A 26,476-nucleotide genomic window follows, 5' to 3' on the forward strand; every position below is an offset into this window, starting at 1 on the left:
GGGGCACAGTGTCAGGGCTGCACTGATGGAGAGAACCCTCCTGCTCACCAAGTGGGCTCCGTCCTTCGGGTGAGATGGGACAGTGGTCAAAGCAGGCTCTCAGGTTGGTCAGATCTAAGTTTGACCCCACGTTTGTGACCAAACATCTCGAAGGCTTCATTTTCTCATCTGTAAGATGGCAAGTACTTAACCTCACAGGGCTGTTGGCAGAACTATAAGAGATAAGAGGGGTCCACAGTGTCGAGCCATCCGTGAGGCCCGTAAATGATGAATCCATCATCTCAGAAAAGCTTTCCGGGAGCCCCCTGGAAGCAAGGCGACACTCCCTGGATGGTCCAGATCCAGTGTCACTTCACCCTGCCCACTTCTACTGCTGCACAGAGGATGCTCGTGTGCACAGCCTTCCACCCTTCTGAACCAGCCTGGGCTACCATTCCCAGTTTGTACCTTTTCTGTCTTAAACTGAGTTATTTCTAACTTGGCCTGTGACACGGAGAGCAATTTTCTGTCATCACTATTTGACACCTACAGAGTTACAGGCCCTTAATAAATAAACCTATCCCTGAATCATGTCCCCAGGGCTCAGGAGGAGGAGAGGAAGGGGCAGGTGGAGGAAGAGAACAGTGACTGCCGTAGAATGTGGTGACCTCATTTGGTTCTGGAAATGGATCTGGATCCAGATCCCCGCCCCCAGCTGAGGAGCCAGGCTCTGGCCGAGGCCCTGGGCAGCCTCCCCATCAGCTCCAGCCCTCCCTCCCGGCCACAGGCGTGTTTCCTTTTCCAGACGTACAGGAGACACCGGGCCCAGTGGGCATAACCAAGGAGCTTGTTTGTACATTAAAACATTTCACCCTTCACTTGCAGCAGGCATTCATTTTTCTAACATTCATAAATTGATATGCACTTCACTTCACTTAGCCCCAATAGGATCCCATCTACGTTTTAAAAAATCAAGACAGGAGAATCACAGACGGTTAGAACCGGAAGGGGCTTCTGAGATGACATGAACGAATCCTGTGATTTCACAGATGAGAGAACTGACTCACTTGCCTCAGGACACGTAGCTCAGACGTATGAGGAGAAAGCTCTCCTGCGTCCCTGCCACTGTGCCGCACCACCCCTGTGGCTTCGCTACATCCTTAGGTATACTGGTGTGTGTTTCAGTATCGATACATATCGGTATGTGTATTGGTATGTACTTAAAATTATACAAGTCAAAGAGTTCCAAAAACCAAGCAAGCACGTTACCCGTCAGCCCTGGTGTACTGTCCTAATGACCTTTCTTAACCCGTAGAAACCTGGTGTATAGCCAGACCACTTCCAGGAGATCTGCCCAGCAAATGGGGGGAGTACAAAAATCCAGGTGTGACAGGGACTACTGGGACGTCATAAAAATGCAAGCAGAAAGAATTATAAAACCCCAAGTAAGTACACAGATGGACGAAGTATCAGAACACGTGCCCTTTCCCCAGTCGGCTGCCACGGCATCAGGACTGCCGCATTCAGGGTGATTGCTCTGTCCCCTTCAGCAGGGATGCGGTGTTTATTGCTGACCAGTGGCTAGGCCTAATTAGGGCTGCAGCAGAGAGACCCACCCCGCCCCCCCAGACCTACAGGCACCAGACCCTCCTGCAAAAGAAGCCAGAGCCAACTGCATGCAGATATACGTTTCCCTGACACATTTCAGGAAACCTTAGAGCTTCGTTGAGGACGTTTTTGTTTTTAAAATACAAATTTGGAAACAATTTTCAATGACTCCAGCTGAAACCAGGCACTAGAACAAGCCTGTTCCCTGCGTGGGGTTGCTGACCTGCCCTGCAACCTGCCTGCTGAATATCTAGGGAAGCTCAGGGCCTATGCTTTGCAGCCGACTCCAAGCACTGGGGTCTCTGGGGAGAGCTCCAGGGCAGACACTTAAGCTTCAAATGCTGCTATCGGGGAGGGGACAGGGCCAGCCAGCCGGCAGCCCAGCACACTCCGGACTGTAAGTGAGAGTTGCCAGGGCTGCCCGGGCAGCCTGGGCTCAGCCCCGACTCGGATCACCCCCTGTGTGTAGCGGCTCACACTCCTTCTCTTTAGGATCTAATTGTCGGGCCTGGACGCCATCATGGGTAATGCCACACAAAATAAACCAAGGAAACACGCTGTTTCTCAGGCTAGCACGACTGCATCTTCACCGTGTAAACATTCCTCTGTCTACTTCCTTTCTGAAGGACAAAGTACTTCTCAACCACCTCTGCCTGGCTTGTGAATTCCGAGGGACATCAACACACAGACACACGCACGCACACGTGCATGGGTGCGTGCGCCCGGGAGTCTGAATGAGTCTGTGTGTGGGTCCAGATAGGCAGTCCCCAAATTATGTTCACCACTAACAGGCACAGCACAATCTGGGACCAACTTCCTTCAGTGATGGAGGCTACTGAGCCCAAAGCCTCTAGGACAGATGGCAGAGAAGCTTGGTCTCTGTCATCGGTGGTACGGGGACAAATTCCCTCTCCTCCCAGGGCTCAGTTGCACAATCTATAAATGAGCTGTTGGGAAATTTCATCGCTAAGACCCATGCACCTCTGACCTGACAGAACTACCGTAAAGAGGAAACACCCACATGCTATCTGGTTTTACTCCCAGCACCAAGGGGGTTTCCTTGGCATTCCCCTCCCCCGCCCCAGCTTGGCCAGGAGAGCCGGGTGTGAGCAGTCCTGTGAAGCCACTGCCACCAGGCAGGAGGGTGGCCAGGAGGCCAGCAGGTGGCCTGGAAGAACTGGTTCCCAGTCATCTCCAGGCAGAGCGCCCTGGGAAGTGGAGACACGCAGGAAGGAGTAGCCCCTGAGAGACTTCTGCCAGCCAGGGGTGCCCTGGGACCCTGGGGACCATCGCCAAGTGATCCTGGAGCCTGCCAGCCTCCTCCTGGCGCAGGTCACACCAACAGCCTCGCTCACAGATGCCCTGGGCCTCTAGGACCCTTGCTCCCCTGTTCTCCACAGGACAGGCTTCCTACACACTCAGGGGTCTCTCCTAGCATTTCCCTCTGTACACCAGCAGCCTAAAGCTTCTCCCTCTTTCCTTCTGAAGGCGGGGGGTGGTGAGGTTAGGCAACTGAGCAGTGGCAGGATCATGGCTGCCTTCCTTGGGGACAGGATATCCGAAGCCAAGATCTTGTGCTTCTATCTTCTTTTCATGACCAGCACGAGCAGTGCCACGACATCCCCGGGGGGAATCTGCCTGTGCTTGCTTGTGGTGACACGCTCAGCCGTCACAGGGCAACAGACTCTCACTGCTGTAAAGAAGCCAGACTCGTGCTGGAGAATGTGGGTCAAGGCCAGACCAAGGTTTCTGTGTCTAAAGCAAGAATCGCGCCCTGGCGGTAACTATTTCTGTATGACCAACTGACATGGGGGGCACTGCGTCCCCACAAGGGCCCCCACCGCACTAGCATCACCAGTAATGTCAGGGGCCTTCGTTAGGGTCCCTAGGTACCTCAGTCAATAAAAGACCCCCTGCATAGAGGACTGGGGCGGGGAGGGTGGGGGGGGGGAGTCAAGGAAGGGAGGGAATACGGGGATATGTGTATAAAAACAGTTGATTGAACTTGGTGTACCCCCCCCAAAATAATAAATAAATAAATAAATAAATAAATAAAATTAAAAAAAAAAAAAAGACCCCCTGCACCCAACAACATACAGGAAGTTTCCTGAAAACGTTAGACTGCTTCCTCTTCCTGCAGATCTCAAGGCTAACCCAGAAGCCCCAAGAATCCCTGAAAAGCCACGAGACCCAAGCCCCCACTGAGGAGGGTGGGCACCTACATGCCCAAGGAGGGGTCCCTGCTCCCGTGGGACAGGAACCACTAATTTGTGCATGGCTACCCACCCGGAGTTGCAGGCTTAAGTCAGTCTTTCAAATCTTATTTCTCGTGGCCATCACAGTATTTCCTGCTTAGCTGAAGCCTGGTTTTCCTGCAGAGGCCTTCAGAGCTGCACCAAGCCCAGCCCCTTCTTCACAAACCTCTCTGCAAGCACTAAAGCTGCACGAGTCAGCTCTGTCTCTGCCCTAGACTCACTCCCACCCTCAGGCAAGTTCCTCCTCTTGGGGCCACCGAGTGCTCTCAGAGTGACAAAGGGCTCATATCTGATACTCACTGTCCCTTTCCACTTTTGGGCCTCCTGATGAGAGTAGAACTTTAATACAGCCTTCACACTTGAGCGAACAGAGCAACGTGAACCCTCTGCTCTCCTGGCAGCTGGCTTTGTGTCCCTAAGTCTGAATCTTCTCACATAGACTCCTCCAAAGTTGTCTGGCCAGGGCCGACTTCGGTGGCAGGAACCAGGTGTGCGTAGGCAAAAGCTTTGTGCTGCTGTGGGACCACAGGGGTGGCTCGAGCAGGCAGGGCAGGACACCGGTTGTCTGCATACCTGCCCTGCATGGGGATGGCCCTGACACCAACCCCAGGGCTTCTGATGAGGGGCTCTCTTAAGCCTTAGTTTTGAGCGTAGATTGAAACTTAACTGTTTCCCACATAAGCCCTTTCCCCATTCCCACTTGTAAAGGCAAGTGCCCCCAAATCGTAGCAACCTAAAAGTCTATTTTTAACTTCATTCTTGAAACGGACACTACTAGCTTTAGCCTGGTCCTAGGTAAAAACTGGCCAGAGGATGGAAGACCCAGAGGCCATTTGAAACATGTAACCTGGAAAAGAAAACAATCAATCAAATAATAGCATTGGAATTTCCAAACAGTTTAGATTAAAAAAGCATCATTTTGGGGAAAGTGTTTAAAAAGTCTGTCTTCCAGTCTAAGAATATTCGTGCGGAATTAAATAAATTTTCTGAGTTGGTTCAGCTGCTTCTTTAAAAGGTACAGTTCAAACGAAGAGGAAACTGCAAAGCTGTCTTGGCTAAGACACACATTTGGGAGAGAGACAAGAGGAACACAACACGACCAAGTTTCAAAGAAGTCAAATGAAAACACAGGCATCTTACAAACACACCACACAGCGCATGCACCTCACACCATGCCCATGTGTAAGGAAAAGGCGTCAGAGGTCTTGGGAGAAGTGTCTCCCAAAGAGAAAGTTCAATCTCAGCAGTTTACCGTGATCTTTAGCCCTGCGTTGGCGAAAGCAGCAAAACCTCCTTTTCTTCTTATCCTCTTTTAGCAAGTCGGCCACTGTGACCCCTTCAGTGGAACACAGGCAGTTACATGATGCTTCAGTAGAGGGCAGCAACAGCAGTGCCGACAGGCCTGAGGACGCCAGAGGTGGCCTGTCCCCGGGCTCTGCTACGCAAACCCCAGAACTGCCCTCCTCCCACGGAGAAATTACACTTCAGGATCTGACTAGGAGAGCAGCCGTGCACCTCCCGCAGCTAGTATACATAACGCCTGTCTTCCAAAACCTGTCCTAAATGAGCGACCAACTAACCCACCCGGGACTAAGGTTTCCAAGGTTTGGCTTCCCCTCTAGGAAGGACGCCAGGGAGAGGAAACTTCAGCAGGAGTCCTGGGGGCTGACAGGCTCTGTGAGTCCAGCCGGCATTGCTATATCTGGCAGGACACTCCGGGTTAACGTGGTGGCCTCTGGACCTGGGCAGACCAGGCCTAATCCCAGCCCTGCCACTTACTGGCTGAATGACGGTGCCCATGTTACCCGATGGTGTTAAACCTTACTTTCTTCCCTCGTAAGATGTTAACAGCGGTTGGACCTGCACTTCCCAGAGTTGCGGTAAGAGGTGAATAGTAAGTATGGTGTAATATGGTGATAAAAGCACTGGCGAGGCGTCGTCTACGGTGACCACTCCCCTGTGGCCACCGGGTCACGAGAAAATGACTGCAGGGTCTCCAGCCCCATCCAGCTCTGTGATACAACGGCTGCTGCAGGCTGGCTCATCGCCGGAGTAGAGGCCACGTGCCCCGGGGCAGCGCAAGGGCAGCAGGAGGAAGGGCACGGGGGCAACGGGGGCTTGACACGCGGCTGGTGGGAATGCGAGGTGCTGTCTCACATCTGAAACAGGCCCCCGCCCGGACCCAGCAAAACCCTGCCTGGTGATCACTCCCCCAGGACCACAGGCACAGATGGCCGCACGGGGGCTGCACGTGGGGGGTTAGTGGCGACAAACGTACAAACTGTGGCAAAGCCTCGGTGCAAATCCCAGCTCTGCCGCTGAGCAGTCGCGCGGCCCTGAGCGGCCGCTTAATCCTTTGAGCTTCGCTTTCGTCCTCTGTCACGTTCTTGTCTCAGTTGCGTGAGGAATAACAGACTCCTGTACCCACAGCCCTCAGAACCGTGTCTGGCACAAAGGCAGCACGTGATAAGTGTGAGAGATGATCTGCTGGTCTTCCATCCAACAACGAACCACCAGGAGCTCGTACGTGTGACAAAGACCGTGCCGGGTGCCAGCCACCCCGTGCAGAACAGGAACAGACCCCGTTCCTGCCCCCACGGAGCGCCCCGTCTCATGGCAGAGGAAGACAGCCATCCGACGGCCACACAAACAAGCGTAAAACCACAACTCCGGCAACTGGTGTAGGGTCCACGTGGGCAACAGACTATACAGACCATTGTGGCAGCTCTAAAGTGGCCGTTTATTGAAAACAGCCAAAACATTGTTTAAAAAACACAGAAAGATGTCTATGGCACACGGTTCAGTGAGAAAGGCAAGTTGCAGGACCATCTGTGCTGGGTGATCTAATGATGGGGACCAGTGCACGTGCTGTCTGTGCAAAAGCAGGTTCTCACGTGCACAGATGAAGCCAGAAAGGACAGGCCCCCAATTGCCAAGCCTGGTTCCCTCTAAGAAGAGGGATGAGACAATGGTCTTAGTCTATATACTTTGATATTATATGAATTCCTTACAGTGGGCAAATATTACTTATGTAATCAAAGTATATTAAAAACAAACACCATCCTGACTCGGGACTCCACAAACCTGGCTGGAGTGTCCGCCCTCCTCATCTCCATGGCGGGGCAACCATCCCCAAGTCCGTCTCCCACCAGCTCTTGTGAGGCCAGCCCCGGGCAGACGACAGCTCCCAGTACCACCCAGGGGAGAGTGTGTCTCCCGTAACTCCAGTGCTGGGCCCTCTCCAGAGAGGGCAGCTGTCCTGGATGCATGTTTACCATATGCAGCTCTAACTGCTGCCGTTTGCTTTACAGCTTTTAATTGAATGTTTTCCATTTTGAACTTGCACCTTGAGGTGGTTTAACTGTGAAGAAAGCAGTTTTATAAATCAAACTTTGAAGGCACAACCTTTTCAAACAGGACCAACGAATGCCCATGCTCCGGGCTTGCAAACAGCTATGCCATCTCTGGTTTTCTGCTCACCCCACAAATCAAACACTGCAGTTAAAGGCATCAAGGTGGCACATGCAGAAGGGAGGTGACAGCTGTCACAAGCCTATGCACTAAGGGCGCAGCATCCCAGTAGGAGGCAGACAGGGACAATGCTCTCAGCCTCCAGGACGGCTGATCTGATGACGACAAGACAGAGGCTCTCCCCCGCGGTCAGAACTGGAGTTTCAGGCATTCCCTCCTCTCTTTATTTGCGCATCAAATACCCCCACTTACAGGGATTATTGATCAGGCGTAGTTCCCGCAGTAAAATGTCTTGCTTTTCTGGCCAGAATTTTAGAATGAGCTTCCTTTAAAAGGATTTCATTATTTTTAATGCTTTTTTTTTTTAAAGACTAATCACTGACAATGAGAAGAGTTTAAAATAGGATTTTAGGCTTTCAGATTTTAATGGCTCCAGCAAAACTCCATTGTTAACTCAGAAGCAGCTGCATATGTCTAAAAAATCACTTTGAGATCTGGCAGAGTTTCTAAAGAAGCTCGAAGCTCAGCAAAAAGTTAAATAAATTATCCTTGAAATTTTCCCAAATGCTGAGGAACTAACTTCCAAGGGAATCTTGTCCATTCAACTAATTGTGTAACACCAGCTTTCTGACAGGAAATTTAGGGAACTGGCATTGTAAATAATCTGTGGACGCACAAAGCCAGAGCCACCTGTCACCATAGCTACCAGACAGCCACCAAGGTAGGGACCTGAATGTGTCTCCTTTTGTCTTCTTCCAAGTGTGATATTCTGCGTGCTGCCTTTCAAGAGTCCCCAACCCTGGTGTCACACTGGACCCTCCAGGGAGCTACGCCTGGATCCCAACACAGACCAGTGAATCGGCGTGGGGCTGGGGCACGGCACCAGGATGCGTCCTCACTCCCCAGGTGACCATCGTGTACAGCCAGCGTTGGGTACCACAGATGCAGACAGTGACATTTAGTAGATAAGAGAAAGGATAATGTGAGCGCATCTCCAAGCACTTGATTTGACATTTGTTCTCTGACACTTAGCATCACCAAACTAGAAATGGACTTCAAGGGCCAGAAAGCTGTCCCACCATATCTCGAAAGGGACCGAGTCAACAGATTTGTTTTCCATCCATACTTGAGAACCTATAGTTCTTAAACAACAAAGTATAGGGATGGTCCTAAAAGGGGTCCTCTGCCTGAGGTTGAGCAGAGATCTAGTAGAATCTCCAAAAAGAATTCTATTCAGGGCAAGTTTTCTTGGCGTTTAATGACAACAGCAGCAGCAAGCACCATGACAGCTGTGACGACTCCCACCCGTCACTGAACACTTAATCCTCACGACAACTCTGTGGGCGAGTATCTTCCTCCCCTTCCTGCGGGCAAGGAAGCTGGGGCCCGAGATGTTGGGTAATGTGCCTAACACTCCAGTCCAAATTCCAAGTCACCAAACTCAGCTGCAGCCACCTCCAGAGAAGGGACACCAGCGTGTCCCCCAGCCCCACCCCGTCTTACGACGCCTGCTGTTATTAGTGGCTTCCGATGGTCCCCTTGGTCTAGGCTGAGGCTCAGCCATCAGGGAGGCTTCTCCTCACACCGTCACTCAATCCCTCCGTGTCTGGGAGGAAACTGTCCCAGTGCATCCTTGACCACATTGAAAAGGACGGTCGGTGGAGTTCGCATCTTGAGGCAGCAGGGGCACAGTCGGGAGACCTACCCCTTCTCCAGAGAGAACGCAGGGCTGGGGTGTGGGGTGAGGTCTCACACACTCGGGGAGGACGCTGGCAACGCCCACACGTCACTGCCTGCTAACAGGTGACAGAGACCAGACCTGGCGTGTGCAGGTGGGAAGCCGGCCCCTGTTTGCTGGTGAGGAGGACCACATGGGCCGAGGGGAACCCCTCTCCCCTGTGCTTCTGGCTGTGACAAGGAGGAAAAGGCTGGCAGCCGCGGGAGGCCCCAGGGAGATCCTGGCAGTGCTGCTCCTCCAGAAGGTCTGGGCTGCGGGAGATGGGCTCCCTGGGAGGAGGCTTGGGGCTCTCTTCTCGAGTCAGTTAAACTTCAACGTGCTTCCCAGAGCCTGGGATTTACGTCTTCATTTCCAGCCCTCGTCCATCAAGGCTCTGGGACTCTGACCACTGGGGAAACAGTGTGGGCCTCGCTCCACAGGACACCCCAGCAGCTGGCAAACCGGCCGACGAAGAGCCAGGGGGCACCGGAAGGAGGGGCCGTTCCGGTCCAAGCACCGAGCGGGTCCCGTGTGCTGACCTGTACATCACCGCGCAGAGCAGAAGCCACAATGCTGATGTCCCCAAGACACAGCGCAGCTTTCTGGGGATCGGACCCGCAGTTACACAGTGAATTCTGAGGCCCTGCAACTTTTAAGGGGGCCTTCTTTCTTTCCTTGATTACGTTGCTAAGTAATGCACTTAAAGAGCTTTGAACACATGTACCTTTGCACCTTGTTTATTACGCCGTTTCCTCAGCCTGAGAAGCACTCCCCTACCAACCTTCCACAGAGAAAGGCTGCGCGACCCTCAGAGCGCAGCGGGGACAAGGCCCCTCCTGAGGGGCCTTCCCTGCAGCCCACATCCCTGCACCCTTCTGGGCTCCCACGGGGACTGCAGGCCCTTGGTTACGATGCCAGCTTCTCCGCTCTGTCGCACACTAAGGCACCATGGCAACGTCTCCAAAGGCAGAGGCACTGATTTTGCCATCAGATGTTTCCTTACAGGCAGTGGCAGGACACAGGAAATGGGCTAGGACGCAAGAGCAGACCCTCAGGTTGACTGGGAGACAATGGCTCAAGTCCCACAAAAATCCCTACTCCTCAAATCACAGGCCATAGAAACAGTTCCAGCACAGCTGATGTTGGCTCCGCTAAGGTAGACCCCTCCGTGTTCCTAGAGGTGAAGCGATAAGCAGACAAAAGAACATCTCCCCCCCTGCCCTGCTCAGCTCCTACAGGACACACCTACACTGGCAACGTGAGGTGCTCTGCTTGGAAGAAGGGATAAGACTTTGGCCTGTTCACACATAACAGGCAACGTGCTGGGCTCAGGAGAGCGGGGCAGGGGCTGGTGGTCCTCTGCGGGGCAGAATCAACAGCACAGCTTGGGAACGAAGAGGGAAAGAGCAGGGCAGGCAGCCCTGAGCAGCAGGCTTGTCGCTGGCCATGCTGCGGGAGCAGAAGCTCTGCGAGGGCCACAGTTCTGGCGCAAACACCCCAGACAGAGCTGTGCCGAAGACGTGCAGACACTCCTTACATCAAGTCATGGGGTGTGGAACTCACATGCATATCCACTTAGAAACTCTCATCTCATAGTCCACAAACCTAGTCTAGAGATCTCCCTGGTTCCCTTGGCCTCAGAAGGCGACCCCAGGTTTTCTCTGAGGAGGCAGTGGTACAGCCTGGGAAGCAGGGGGCCTGCACGTACCACCTCCGCCCGCCACCATTAGCACACAGGACCGAGTCACGAGTGTATCCCTGATGACAGGAAACACTCCACGGAAGCACAGACCCACAGAGTCCCAGGCTCGGGGAATGGTGAAGGCCATCTCGATCAAGAATCCCCTCCACGTTGGGTCTCAGCCACAGCTCCCACTCGGCCACCCTCCCTGCTTCTCCCCACCCTCACCTGCACACCCTCTGGGCTCCAGCCAAAGGAACAGCCCGTCACGTCCTCCCTGAGCCTTTGTTTGCCCACTTCCATGTCCTTCTCACACCACTGCCTCGACTTAGAGTGTTTTCCCTGACACATCTCAGGTCCCCCCGTCGTTTGAGGCCCAGGTCCCAAGAGCCCACAGCTCTGTCCTAGACCCCTGGTGCCAGCCCTCTTCCCCCTTGGCACACTGCCTACCTCCTCTTGTGACCTGCACCTCCGCCTCCTTGTGCTGCATTCCCCTGCGTGCGGGCCCGCCCTCTCCAGGAGACGCGAACCACGTCCTCCCCACCTCAGGCGTCCTCCTGGCATCCTGCACCCGGCCTTGCTGAAGGAAGGGCTGACTGCACGAAGTCTGAGGGGCTCTGCTCCGGGGCTGGTGGGCAGGGGGGCACTGCTCGGCCATCTTCCACGGGGTGGGGCCCAACCTGCTTCTCCAGGCCTCTCCATGGACCAACGCCCTCAGTCTTTTACTATCAGCTAGTCTAGATTTGAAACACATCACACACGTCTTAGTCAACTCGACTGAGGAACTTGAACTTCCATCTTTACCTGAGGCACAGATGGCCTCAGAAAGAGTAAGAGCAGGAAAAGCATAGGATGAAAGAGATGCTTTGGTTGACACTGAGGATGAATTCCAACGTGGACGGAGCAGGGGCCTCCCGCCTGCAGGAAGGGCTCTGCAGCGCCTGGCGTCCCGGTGCGGGGCCCGCCGGGCGGGCTCCGGGGCAGCTCCGCTGACTCACGTGCCTCCTAACACCGCCCTGAACAGTGAACTCTCATCTTCCTGGCCGGTGATGGGCTCAGCGTTTGGCGTCCCCTGGCTGGGGCAGGTGGGAGCCACGTCAAGGAGCAGAAGGGTGGAAGGGGCCTTGCTCTTCAAAGTCCCTTCCAATAACTCGCTCTGAATAGGAGGAACCACACCTTCGTCTCCTCTGGGGCAAGGCAAGCATGCATCTTACTGCACGCTTGCCCCGGAGCGAACGGCGCGTCCCGCTGACCCTCCCCGACCATAGAGGCACCCTATGAGACAGGCATCTAAAGCCCACACCCCAGGCGGAAATCTAGAGTCAGCGCACATGCACGGCTCTCGCTGCTGTGCAGGCCGAGGAACCGGGAGCTGGGAGGAGGCCTCGGTCTCAGACCGGGTCAGAGGGACAGACCCCTGCCACTGACAGGCGTCTGAGCGGCGCACAGGCTCTGTCTGGTCCCGAGCAGGAGGGGCGCCACCTACTATTTCGTTTGCTTTCCTCTCCTCCTTCTTCTTCATTCTCAGGATCAATGTCCTCGGCCTGGGTGATCCAATCCAAGTAGCCCTTGAGATCCTCTTCCAGCTGCTGCTTCTCCCGGAGCTTCTGGAAGTCTCCCCGTGCTTTCGCCTTCTCCCTTTCCTTGGAGAACTCTCTGAGGGAGGCAAAGAGAACAGGCACGCGTCAGGACGTCCCCGGGCACCCGCGCCGCGAGCCCTCGGCCCTGCCGCACAGCAGTCCTGCGGCAGGACGCACGGCGCCGCGCACAGCCACATGAGCACAGCGACGGGGGCCACACACGTGGACAGGACACACGACAGGGCCTTCCCAAGCAAGACTGTGGGGTCAGAGCTGCAGACACCACACCAAGACACATGCATCGTCGCTCGGAAAACGAACTCCCTCCAGGAGCTCTGTGTTCCCAGCAAGCCGAGGCCCAGAACACCACGTGCTGCTGTCACGGCAGACCCTCGACCCCCCACCAGGGGCCTCGACTCAGAGAGGTCCCACCTCCCCAGAGCCTCCTCAGAGAGCGGGCATCACGTGTCAGAGAGCAAAGACCCAGCGGGGCTGAGCCGCGGTCAAAGAGGGCTTCTTCCGTACTTTGAGGTAACACTCAGCATTCCTGATGTGTACCGGCCCCTTGGTCCAGACCAAGAGCCCTGAGAGCCCAGCTCCCCACCTCCTACAGTTCCGGCCAGAGCACTGGACGGGGTCAGGGCAGACCCCCTCACAGCCCCGCTTCCCCTTCCCAGACAGGAAATGGAGCACCGGTGAAGCACCACCCTCTTTCTTAATCCTCGCTTCTTGCCATGATCTTCTCCCCCAAAGCCCTCCCTCTAGGAGGGGAAAAGGCAGTAAGATCTGTTGCCCATTTATGGGAACACCTGCCCTGGAAAGGCTCTGGCAGACGTGGAATTTTCCCAACTGTTCGTCGTTTACTCTACCTTTCGCGTCTGCACGCCTCGATCTCTGCGTATACACAGAATCCCACGTTTACTCAGGCAAGGCAGGAAGTCAGGTGGATGATTACCCAATTCTCATATATGAGGAACCATCTGCATTTCCAACCGTGAACTGCCACAGGAGCCAAGTGATGCGTGTTATGGATTTAGGAAGTACGGTTAAAAAGCTGCTAAGCAAGCAGATGAGATGACAGGCAGTGCAGCTTCTGCACACAGACCCCTGGATGCCGATGGACACTACGTCCGCCTTCCTTCCAGTCCAGAGCTAGCACACCTCCCTTACAGGGACCTCATCAACCCAACCCAACCCACCCAACGAAGGGGAGCTGACCTGCTTACCTAAAAAGCCAACCTCTACTCTCCCTGCTACCCAACTCTGTGCTGTTGACGGGCTGAACAGACAGCTGAACACCCAGTGACAGTGATGCTGCAGGTAAGAAACAGGAATCCTCACCAAGGTGCCACCTCTGCCCGCTTCGTCCCCCGCCCTGTTAGAAAAGACACCCTCGTTGCCCCTAAATCACCCAGCTTTCAGATGCCCTGGGATCTGTCCTTGGCTCAGTTAGGGCTGGTCTGTGCCACCTTCACCTGTTAGAAAGGGAGGAGGGGGCGAGGCTGTGGGGCATCCTGAGTCCAGCTCGCGGGGGAGCGGACTCCAGGGGGTTCGCAGGGTGAGCCGAAGCTGATGAAGGCCCAGAGATGCTTTCTGCACTCCCAGCTCAGGACCTTTCCTCTCCTGGGGAGAACACCTTCCCTCTCAAAACAGAAAGGCCCTTGCAGGCAGCCCCTTGCTGCTCACACAGACCATACCCTGAGAATGACATGGGGCTTCTCGGCCTTGGCCTCCTGAGATAACGGCCACACGTAACTCAGTCCTGGGGAGGTTCACCAAATGAATCTGAACTTTGAAAATGTCACACCTGAACCAGAATCTCAGCCTTGAACAAGTAGAAGCCCCGGAGTGTCACGTGTCAACATGAAAATGCATCATGTTAGCTGTTCTCTTAAATACCTGGTAAAGACCAAGTCTGTGGGCCTTCCATTCTATTCTTTTTTTTTTTTTTTGGCACACGGGTTTAGTTGCTCCATGGCATGTGGAATCTTCCTGGAGCAGGGATCGAACCTGTGTCCCCTGCATTGGCAGGCAGATTCTTAACCACTGCACCACCTAGGAAGTCCCATTCTATTCTTTACCAGCACAAATCTTTCTGCACATTTTGACTCTGAACTTAGAGCACTCAATTCACATGATTATACACAAATAGGGTATTCTTATTTTGGTTACATATTTCATCTGAGTTCTCGAAAAAAATATTACTAAGATAGCAAAAGAGTCACCCTTAAGTTTTGCAGGGGATTTTGCTTTAATATCATATTTCGTTAAGTTTTTTTTACGTTAGAAATACAAAAACCCTTTCTCTAACAAGCTGCATCACTCGTGTACATTCTTGGTTGTTGGGACAAAGCAAAGCATGCACAGGTAAAATCCTATTGTGACTAAAATTTCTGAGAACAAAAAACGCTGCCAAGTCCTGGCTTGTAGGCCATTTCTTTTAAACAGTAATCACTATGATAACTGTTCATGTAAGAGAACTGTTAATATAAACGCTCTGAACTGATTTTAGACAGTTCTAAATGGTCTAATACTTGGCACGTGTGGACCATTTACTGATTTGGACAGAACTGAGATTGATGAGGCATAAATCCCCTCTGAGACAGGGTGGAGGAGAAGGTGCAGGGAGGTGGGCTCTTTGTGATCAACTCAGCTACCCCGTCGGTCCTTTCAGACCACGCAGGGCTGAAGTCCAAGTTTGAAGACCTGTCACTTTCCTTTTCTGAGCTTCAGTTTCTTCACCTGCAAAACAGACATGCTACCTGTCCTCCTGTCTCACGGGTATTAAGTCAGACATTCAGCAGGATGCTATTGTGAACATCACAAAGCACCGTACAAACGTGAAGTTCAAGTGTATAACACTTAGTTGTTGAATCTGGGAGTAATAAGAGGCAATTGGAGGAGGTTTCTCAAGTACCAAAAGGAGAAAAATTGCAAACCGCTCTGAATGGGCTCTAAGCCGCATGATGCCAGTGGAATAGAGGGAAGCACAAAAGGACACACGGGATCCTAGGGCTCAGAGCGACCTGGATAAGACAGCAAGCGCCCCATCAACCCTGCACCACTATCTGCTCAGTGGAAAATAACTCGTTTCCGTCACAACAGACCTTGCATCCCAGAAAAATCTCACCTGGGTCCACTGAATCGTTATCAGCCTCAGTGGATGAGGGAAAAAAACAGTTTTCGATTTCACGTAAGAATCTGTCATTCTAGAAGCCTATTACTGAGGGATTAAATAAGTCACTATTATAAAAGTTAATTTAACAAAGCTATTGGTAGAAACCATCAGACCTTCACAAGTGACGAGAAATCTGACAACTTACATGTGATAGAAGCCTACCTGTTCCAGATCAGAAGAGGGAAAAAAAAAAAAAAAAAAGATTTTAAAAAGCGCTTGGAGGAAAGTACATATATTGTGCTACCCTTTGGATGCAAAAGAAGAGGAAATAAGGAAACATGAATATTACCATAGGATGTATCTGAAAGATAAAGCACGAAATAAGGGATGGGGACAAAAGGAACAGAGGGAATAAAGCAGGAGTCACACTAAGTGTATTTTTTTCTATAATTTTGACTTTCAGAATCATGTTAATGTTTTACACATTATTATTTTTAATTAAATCAGCAAGGATGGGATGCAGGAAAAGTACCCCTAAAGTGGAAGTGAACCGAAACGAATCTGATTGTTCTTCTAATGAATACCGTAACCATCTTGATGGAGAAAGACAAAACTAGTTCAAGTAGTTTATGAACATCTGACTGCATCTTCTCTGTCTTGGGCAGGACTGGGGTGAGGGCGGAACCATAGACAAATGCTCCTCTTTTCAGTCAGTTTGGTTTTTTGTAATGCTATGGATGAAACCATGCTGAAACTATTTTAGACCTATCACAGGATTTCACAAATGAGTTCATGTGTCAATGCAGCTGGGAGCCAGGGTTCTCCCTGTGAAAGAAGAGATATAGAAAGATGGAGGGGGACCTTTAGAAAGAGCCTTCTGGTGATGGACTGCAACTGGGATAGTGATGTGAACTCACGATTGCTAAAGATGTATGCATATGACCACATGTATAAAGGTACGTGCGTATATGCAAATGCATATACCTCTTAGCTCTGTTGGAAAGATCTAGAAACAAAGATATCCCCACCCCCAGCAGTTATGAGCATACCTGGCACCCAGAACTCAGTCTCTAATTCCATTTCCCATTAAAAGGACCAGTGGTCTTTGGAGAAATGGTTCCAGGGCTGGGGCAGGGTAGGTATAGGACTGAGAGAGTAAGAAAGTGCTTAAAACAAAACAAAACAAAACATAAAAACATGATAGGGCAATTGCCGATGGCCTTCCTCGATTTCGCACACTACCAGGATACTTAGAACTCCTCCAGACGAATTCTCAGATTGTAGAGTGTTTGGGGATGGAGGAGTTTTTAAATTAAATCTATAGGTAGAAGATGGTATCATTTCTAAATAAAAGTTTTCCATTTTTCTTTTATAGAAACGGGCCATGGTTCACATTAACTTTATATTCTCCCTCTTTTTTTTTTTTGTATATTTTCTCTGATCTTAAAAGTGGAATATGCGGATTGTAGAGTGCTTGGAAAATAGAGAAAATTATAAAGAAATAAATATAAAATTATCCTTAAAAAAAAAAACAACATGATAGGGGTATGAAAAGCACCTCCTACCACTCAAATCTGGGATAATCTGAGCCCCCAAATAACTAAAAACGGTAAAGAATTTTTAAATATTTTTAAAAATCAGTCCACACCCCTTACAGACAAATTAAAAAGCAAACAAGATAAAATATTAATAGAATATTAATAATAAGTGAACTGGAGCAAAGGGTACCTGGATTGTTTACTAAGATATTCTTATTCTTGCAACTTTTCTGTATGTTTGAAATTTCTTCCAAATAAAAAATGTGTTAAAAGTGTTTGGAAAACGTAACCACTCTAATCAAATGCAAATTTATGTTGTTTTACATTCATTTCTGCTTACCAGGTACACTGCAGGCTCCTTGTGGGAATGGACAATGCTGTCCATTTCTTTCCTTCCATCTCTCTCTCCCCTATGGAGCGCCCCCGCAAGCAGGCACGTAGGAGACGAGGTACAAGAAGACGTGACACACAACAAAACGAGCCCCACTCCTCAAGAGGCCAGAATGCACCAGGACAGAAAGCTCACAGGTCCTGGGATGGCCCAGAAGCCTGAAACAAATGCGTCTGAGCCTGTGGATCCCAGCAGGAGCAGCCACCACCACCAGCCGGCCATCTTCCCTAATCACTCACGGGCTTACGGGGTGGAGTTCGTCTCAGGTTGTTAGACACCCTCCAGGTCTATGTCCCATAAGGAGCAATTTCTCAGGGAGCAATCTCCCTGCCAGCTGGACCTGACAACTCCCCAGGGTCTCATGCTGGCCAGTGTGCACACACCTCACCCACTGAGCAGCTGGAGGGGCTGTAGCCAGTGACTCCTCAGGGCCGGCCTCCTTCTTAGCAGGTCACGACCACTGCACACCTGGACTCTGTCCTGGGGTCGTCGTGCTCAGAATGCTCAGGGCTCCTCACGGCTGCCCTCAGGAATCAAAGTCAAATACCCTGGCCCGACACTCAGGGCCTTCCAGCCTTCCCCCACCTGCCATTCCAGCTTTATCTCCCCTTCTCATAAATGGACATCATGTACTTTGCCTACACTCTTCTCTGCTTCCCCAACCCTGTGAACCTTTGTCCACAGAACTCTGTCCACCTGAGCAGCCTTCTCCCATCTTTGAATTCCAGCCCACCTGTCAAGACCCAGCTTCCCCCAGCTACCCCAAAGGGCTCAGCCCTCCTTGGAATCACCACTTTTCTGCCATGGATCTGCATGCCCGCCCTCTTCCTGCAGCCTCCTCAGCCGTGTCCTTCACAGAGCCCAGCACGATTCCTCACACGTCATCCTCACTGGAGAGTGTGGATGGTGAGGCAAGGCTGGTATCACCCTCATTATGCAGAAAGTGAGGTCAGGGAGGTTGGTCACGCAAGCCCATCCAGCTCCTAAATCCACGTTCCTAAGGACCTCCACATGCGCACACAGGAGGCAGAGGAGGAAGAGAGTAAACATATGAAGAGATAGGGATTAAAAACTTCACTTATAGCCAGTCTGGGAAGGACCTTAAATCCCAAACTAAGGGATGTGCTTTCCTGCAGGCATCGGGGAACCAACAGAAGTTTGATAGGAGAGAGTCACCATCAGCTTTGTTTTATAGGAGTGATGTATGAAGATGAGATCATATAGGGAGAAACTCTGGTGACGAGGTCAGAAGGCATTCAGTAAACCCTGGGTGGTGGACTAGATTTAACATCAATAAAAACGCGAGTTAAAAAATTAACAGGGCCCTGATACCATTCCCAACTTTCTTACACTAGCTGGAAAAGCACCTATGAGGCCGGACATCGCTGCCCCCACAACCACCCTCCACTTTACAGTCTGGTCACTTTCACCTCCACCCTTTCCACGTGGTCCCCTAGGTCTGGCACATCTACCACTGTCTTAGCTAATATGGACCTTCCTGCAGAGCCAGGTGATGCACCACCTCCCAGGTGAACATTCCCTAAGTGCTCAGGAAAGAAAGGCAAGGTGGGCAGGGGGCAGAGGAAGGGCAGACAGGAAGTCGGATGGAAAACAGACGCAGCAGAAGAGCCACGTTCCTGGTCCTTGACCTCTGGAAGGCTGCCATGGAAAAGAGGAAGCAGACCCGCTGTGTGCCCCAGGGAGTGGGTGGACGTTTCAGAAGATTGCTTTCAACACAACAAAAAGAAAACCTTTCTAATAGTCCAAGTCCACCAAAAATGGAAACTGGGAGCGTTGGAAGCTGCAACTCCCCTGAGCACGCGAACAGGGACCTTTGGCAGAAGGACTAACCCCTCGGTGGAGAGGCTGGCGCACAGGACGTGGTGAAGACTTTGTCGTCCGTCTTCCCCAGGCCCCACCTCATCGCCCTGAGCCTCTCAGGACAGCACCTGCCCTGCGCTGTGTTTGATCGTAGCTGTAATCCGAGTCTCCCCAGCCTCCTGGACGGCTCAGAGGGATGCAGGACACCCAGCTGCTGTGAAGTGGTCCCTTCCTCCTTTTCTGCGCCTCTCCCTGGGCAGCAGCCTGCAGCTCTCTCTTAGACCTGGCAGCCGAGAAGCGGAAGGGCTGAGAGCGTTCAGAAGAAATGGCCACGCGGGGTGCTGACCGCAGAGCAACAGTGCAGCCCTCCGGGTCCCTCCCCGCCCATGGTGCTCACACAGGCCCCGGCAACGACCTTCAGGTGGAGCGACACAGAGAAGAGGACAAGCAGAAGCTCCAAGGCACGCGCAGCCTGGGGCCCCCGCCTCCCCGAGCAGCCCCTCACCCACAACCGTGCTGGCCCTGGGTCCCAGCCAACCACCAGCAGCTCCAGAGGGTCTGCGCCTGCACGGCTGGGGCCCGACTTGGTTTCCCACGGGGGGGCCCATCAGGCCACGGCCCTCTGCTCTGGCAGTGACGGAGCAAACCCCTCCCGCATCGGGACCTGTATCTGGAGCCCTCAGAGGGTCTTTGCTTTCACTGCCCACAGGCCCCACTGCCTCCCTGCAGCACAGGCAGGACCAGGGTTTTCACTCCCGTCTCACCAAGGCCCAAAGGGAGGGTCAATAAGGTGATGTTACTGGTCCCACACCACATGCCGGATAAACAGGGCCAAGGGCTCTGAATCAGACCGCAAACCCACAGCTCTCTTCACAGGATTCCCAATCCCTCTGCCTCCTGGCTCAGGAGGTGCGTAGGCTGGACACGTACTGATCAGGACCGGGGAGTGGGGGCAAGGGGGTGGGCCAGGACGGAAAGCACCGTTTACCCTCGCATCCTGATTTTCTTCCACAGTTCCAATTCAGGCTTAGAGAAAGGTGACGCACCCTTGCTGCCCATCTCCCCACATGCTGACCTTCACTGCCCAGAACCAGCCAGCCTCCCCACTGGCGGCCCCTATGTAACTCTCCCCCCACCGCCGCCCAGAGCCGGGCACATGTCCCGCAGTCTGTAGAGAGCTCCCCAAACCCTGACATTGCCCAGGATTTACAGACCCTGCCATCCTTAGCTTTGGGAAGCCCAGGCTCAGTCAACACTCCTGGAGAGAGAGCACTTAGACTGAAACAAACCATCACCCCGAAATGGCAGCTCAGGTCAAATGTGGCCGCCACCAATGCAGAAGGACGACGCACGACTGGAATTCGTTATTTCTCAAACGCCCCATAAAATAAACGGGCCACTGGAAATCATGCTGATTTAGAGATGGAGTTTTTTCTTGAGTTGTAATTCTATTTGTTTTAACCAAACCCACACAAATAAAATTTAGACAAGCTAAATGCTTTGAAATTTATACACACACGCACAGAGAAAACAAACACAAACAAGCATAAAAACCTCCAGTGAGCAAGGCCAATAACATCACCAGGACTCAGATTTCTATAAAAAAAGACAACTCAGAAATTTATCAAAAACAAAAACAAGCCCCCACAGAAAGGCAAAGAGGAGGGGGAAGTTGAAAAAGTCACTGATTTTTATCAGCAGAGGCCAGTCTTCTTTAGATCTAAATTATTTCCCCTACACAGACATAAAGGAAATATAACAGATTGAAAGAGTAGTTTGGTTCAAAAAATATTTTTGTTTAATTTTTTGGAGAGTACAGCTTGTGTGTGAGGAAATTATGTGTTTTGTTTTTAAAAAATCAACAATAATGTGTGATGTTTCACACACACAAAATCTGAAATAACTGGCACTGTGGTTTAGTTCAAAGTTCATCAAAATCATTGGCTTTGTTCCAGCTTTCCCTCAACCACGACAAGCCAGGAGCAGCCAAAACGTGTTCTGTCTGCATGAAATGAAAAGGCCAGAATGGGGGCGGGGGGAGCTTTGGACGGCAGCATCCCATCGATAAGATCTGCTCCCTTGCAGGTAACGCCCACGGAGGGCAAGAGGGCGAACGGATGACAGTGCTCTTTAACGGAAGTTAGGCACTGGCCACGAAGAAGTGAAGATCAACCACTGAACCAGCGGCGGGCCAAAGGGACGAGAGCAAACGGAGGACTCTTGCTTATACAGTAAGCATGTTGAGAAAATGTTTAACGATCACACTGCAGATCACCCAACTACATTATCACCATTCTCTGGGAGCTCATTCCGGAAATAAACCCCATGGGGAATCCTTGCGTGAAGGCATCCTGTGCATTCTAATTGTTGTGTCTGCAAAGGTTGGGGAATATTAAGAGATGTTCTCAAGGCAATCCTCCCATTGTCATGCCCTTGGCTGCTTTTATTGACATCAGCATCTGCAAAGATGCTTTAAATAGAAAAGAGATTCTGTCTTTTGGGAAGATGAACCATTTTCAAAGTGGGTGTTTCCTAGCTTTTAATGACCAGGGTGAATTACCTACTGCAAAAGACAGCAGAGCAGCCTGAACACACCGTGGCAGGGGACGAAGTGGCATTTACACCGTGCAAGAGGAAGTGGGGTATGGATGAAGGGAACAAACGCGTGAGCTGTCCAGTCTTCTTTTCTCTCTCCTGGTCCTTTCTGACCACTCCCTGGCTTGAACCCTGTGCTCCGGCCATCCTAAAGTTCCCTCATTTTCTCCAAGGCACAGAGAGCTCTTTCAGCTCCAGGCTGTTCGCAAAGTGAGGCTCAACTCAACTACTCTTCCAAATACCACCCCACTCGGCTGGGTCAGCCTACAAAAACTTTTCTCCAGTTTGTCCTGCAATTTGTTATTTAATATTCTCTCTTACACGCCAGACTGTAAACTCTGTGATGGAGGGCCTGTGTCTGTCTTATCTTTGTATATCCTTTCCTTATCACAAATCCTGGCCATTAGTAGTTACTCGATAAGATTAGGCTGAATTAAATATATAGTTCTACAGGCTCAGGCCTTACATTAATGATGATCACGTCAAAGACATGGATTGTGGGCTCTGCATGGGACATACCTGACCAAAAATCCCCGTGTAACTTTCCATTACCTAAAACCACACCCGCCTCACACACGAAAAACAAAAACTAAGCCAGTCAGAGTCCTGGACAAGTCTAAGAAGTCATCCACAGAAATAAAGCATCTTAGAATGAAATACAGTTTCTTTTCACCACATCTCCTTGTGTGAGGACAGAAGAGCTGCTCTTTCTTGGAAGAGTTAGTTTCCATGGCTACCAAAGACATTTCCCCCAATGATAAGAATCCATGTGGGCTGCATGCTAAAAGTTAGACTTCTTGTTTCAATCTGTTTTCTAAAAAACATGTTTTAAGAGGTGTTCTTCAAAAAACATGGGCCTCTTGCCTGACATCACTTTCTCCAAGTGAAATGTATCCATCAAGTGAGCCCTCCAACTCCATCACCTCTTCTCCTGATGGCTTCGAGTACTGCTCCTTAAGAAGTCATCCAAGAAACACACCTCACTAGACTTGTCAGATTCTGGTTTTTAAAGACAAATGAGAAAGACATGTACCTGAGGTCTGACTTGGGAGGGTGGCAAGTAAAATCAACATGTGGGAAGAGACCAGCAAGCCCAGGCCCTGTCCTGCTTCTGCACCAGTACAGTTTGCTGCCAAGGGCCTGCTTAAAGAGCCTGAGATGGACAGAGGACTGCACCACCTATTCAAAGGGCGGCTGGGGGAATCTGACTACAGGTGAGCCACACTGGCCCAGGGGAGAAGCTAGAACTGAGCCCACCAGTTGGGAAGTCCTCAAAACAATCCCTGTAGGAATCCCAGCCCAGCTGCCACTCACTGATCATGTCAAAGGCAGACCACCTGGAGAGAGACACTAAGGGAGATGGGGTCCCCCCCCCCCAGGAGCTTCTCCCTGAAGGAGAGGATGGGTGAAGTGCCCTTTCTGAACCATCAGGCTTGAGAACAAGGGAAGAGCATCCTGTTATAGGGGAGACTCAGGGACTCAGAGAGATCCACCCTCCCCTAGTAAGAGGATTCCCAAGACCTCCTGAGATAGAATGGGACTTGTTCACAGGAGTTTTAAGAGTAAAAAAAAAAAAAAATTTCTCTGAAGTCTGCATATTCCATGATTCCCCTTTACCTTGAGTAATTAATTTGGGGGAAGAGAAAGAAACTGGCAGAGCACGGGGAATGGAAGAGCTCAGGACGTATCAGCACAGAGATGGTCTGGTAGATTGGGTACCACAGGGACATCCCCTCATCACACACAGAAAGAGCTTCCAACTGATGACAAAGCAGCCTGGGCTCTGGCCTCCCTAGCTTACCCGGAATTCCTTCCTTACTAGCTGTGTGACTATGAGAAAAACAAACCCTCTCTGAGCTTTGCTTCCCTCATCTGTAAAACTGAGGCAAAAAACTAAAGTAGTTGAGAATATTGAATGAAATAAACGATATAAAAGCACCTAGCCCAGTGCCGGGCATAGATGTATATATACCTGATACATTAACAACAGTAAGTAATAAAGAAAAATTCTCTCACATGATCCATACCCCAGAGCTGACAAATCCACAGATCTCTCCTCACCTGAGAGCCACTGGCCCACAGCCATCCTCCACGTGGCCTCCTTCATTCCCACCCCAGCCCGGACTCCCACCTCCTCACCCCATCCCACTGTCACAGCCCCCAGCCCCAGAGCTCTCCTCACTCCGCTCCACCTGGAGAAGCACAGCTTTACCTTCCAGACCCAGCCCACCTCCAACACCTTACAGTTCAAACACCTCAACAGCGCCCGTGAGTTAAAGGCAAAACCCTGCCTCCCTCACTAGGCACTCCCAACTACACGTCCACTCTTCTGCTCCACGGCGCGCAGCCCGCACAGAGCACCCCAGTGGCCCCACTGGCCAACTCACTGGCTCCCGAAGCGCGGGCCGCACCAGGCCCTGCTCCCCTCACCACCTCCAGGATCTGGGACGCACCTTCCTTTCTTGACATCCTTACAAACGCCGTTCCTTCAAGGCCCCACCTGAGTCTGGCTTCTTTAGGAAAGCCCTCTCTGACCTGCCAGCCCTCCACTGCTCTCCCAGGGCACATGGCTCAGTACAGATGATGCTCAAGTACACCTGACGGAGAGCCGGCGGGGAGAGGGTGCAGGTGCTGGCATCCACACGGGGAGGGCCCCGGAGTTCCTCCGTATGTCTCTGTAAGCCTGCCCGTAAGTAACGGCGTGCGATTCAAGGACCCTGGGAACAGCACACCTCCGGGGAGGCGGTGAGCCGTCACCCACGGGTCAGAATCCTTCCGACGCAGTGAAAGCCTCCGAGACGCGGGAGCAGAAAAGCCCCAAATGCTTCGAGGCTCTGAAGGTGCTGGCAGATAACTGAAACCAAGACTCATTTTAAAGCAGAATTTCAAGGGAATGATCTAGTTCTGAGTGGATTCATAGTTTGCCCCTGAATCCAAAACAAACTCTGATGACAATCAGACTTAGAGAAATTAGGTTAGGGCTTCAAGTGCCACTCCAGGTCCTGGAAGGACGTGGGGCCCTGGAGACAGGAGCTGGCGAGTAAGTGTTCAGACTGCAAATAAGAAGGCTTTTCAAACTCACAGGAACAGCCTCCTGGGAGAAGGCTAGGAACTAACCAATGCCGAGCACACCTCACATCTGCAAAGGTCTTTACAGTTTACGAGGTCCCTTCCCATCCATTTCTCTCCTTGGTTCTCAGGACAGCAGTGTAAGAAAAACTCCATGGCGATGGGGCCATCAACTTCGGGAGGTGAGAAGACCCTGACTTGGAGAAGTGAAGCATGCTGATGAAAGTCATGTCGCCGGGAAAGGTGGCATCAGGACAGGAGCCAGAACTCTGAGCCCTGAACTTGAGCTCTTCCCACCATGACATGTGGAAGCCAATAACCACAGCCACTAGGAATCCCCTGGGCCACCACAAGCAGAGCAGCACGCAGGGATCCCAGCCACAGCTCTGCCACAACTCTCGGCTGTGGATACACCCGCTGGAGTTACCAGCACCCCCAGGCTGTCTCTGCAGAGACCCAAGCTTCTGGCACACATCTCAGGTCAGGTAAGCCCAGCCCACCACGGGGGCTGGACAACCTCACGCCAGACCAAGTGAGCCAGGGTCTCTGTGAGCCGAGGACCCTCCCCCGTGGGAAAATCTCACCAGCACTAAGCCTCTGCTCTCTTCGCTGATGCCGGCAGTCACCGCGCAAAGCGCAAGGCACACGTCCAAGGCCCAATCCCCATCACCCAGTGCATCGTCATCCCCCAGGCCCTCTAAACTTCCCTGTCACTGACTCTGCCTCCTCTCACTCTTCAACCCTTCCCTGTGCCCTCTGGAATTGCTGCTCTCCTGCACCCTCAACCTTTTCAAAGGGACCCCCCCTTCTCCTTGCTTGGATGAAAACCTGGGTCACCCTCAAGCTTACTGCTTTGCTTCCCGTGTAGTCCTTCCAGACCCCCCAACCTCAGGGTCTCGAGGTGGAGTTGACAGCCTTGTTGCTTTTCTGTTCCTCTTCATAGCTAGACCAATACTCCCTCATCCTGCTGTAAAAATCAAACAAACAAAACACCCTGCTCCTTCAAGGACAGTGCCAGCAGGCTGTGTGACCTTCTCCCCTTCCTCTGTGTTGTCTTCCACTCACCCCCTGGACTGAAGTCTTAGGGTCCCAGCTCCCAGCCTTCCTCCCCACCCAAAGTCCTACCATCTTCCTGGGGGACTCTAGTAGCCCTTGGTTGACCCTGTTAACGCCTGGCTTTTCAATCCTTGGACATACAAGTCTCCATTATTATCGATCCCTAAATTTTACCACCCCTAATCATGAATTCAAGCCTTCTGCTCTCTGACCACAACCTCCTCTCAGACCAGTTGACTGTCTCACTACTCCCACTGTAAACAATACGGACCTCTTTGGAACGTCCAGTCCACTGACCGCCCCCATTTTCTCTCAGTCTGTTAGGCTTCCCCTTCCCTTCTAATCTACCTCCGATTTCATGATCCATCAGTAATCCATTCAATGATGTTCTTGCTGATACCCTGAACTCTCGCATCCTTCTGCTATACAGAGAGAGCAGACCCCTTGCCCCAAATGACCTCAAATACTCTCTTTCTGCATACCTGGTAAGAGCAGTCCAACACGGCTGCAGGAAGTCATACAATGGGATAGACTGACATCAATATGGATTTATCATCGCCAGCTTCAAATAGAACCTCAATGCTACCTATCAGGTAC

At 51.7% G+C, this 26,476-nt stretch overlaps 1 protein-coding gene across 6 annotated transcripts in view; it reads right to left on the reverse strand.

Annotated features, from left to right (window-relative positions):
• Positions 1-26,476, reverse strand: part of CACNA1D (calcium voltage-gated channel subunit alpha1 D) — a 309,818-nt gene that overhangs the window by 98,277 nt on the left and 185,065 nt on the right. For all 6 annotated transcript variants that reach the window (XM_057705786.1, XM_057705785.1, XM_057705783.1 and 3 more), the window contains one exon: positions 12,198-12,367. In XM_057705786.1, coding sequence (XP_057561769.1) covers positions 12,198-12,367 — 170 coding nt within the window. The remainder of the gene's footprint in view (positions 1-12,197; positions 12,368-26,476) is intronic.

Source organism: Hippopotamus amphibius, chromosome 13 (genome assembly GCF_030028045.1).
Source record: "Hippopotamus amphibius kiboko isolate mHipAmp2 chromosome 13, mHipAmp2.hap2, whole genome shotgun sequence".
Lineage (NCBI taxonomy): Eukaryota > Metazoa > Chordata > Mammalia > Artiodactyla > Hippopotamidae > Hippopotamus > Hippopotamus amphibius.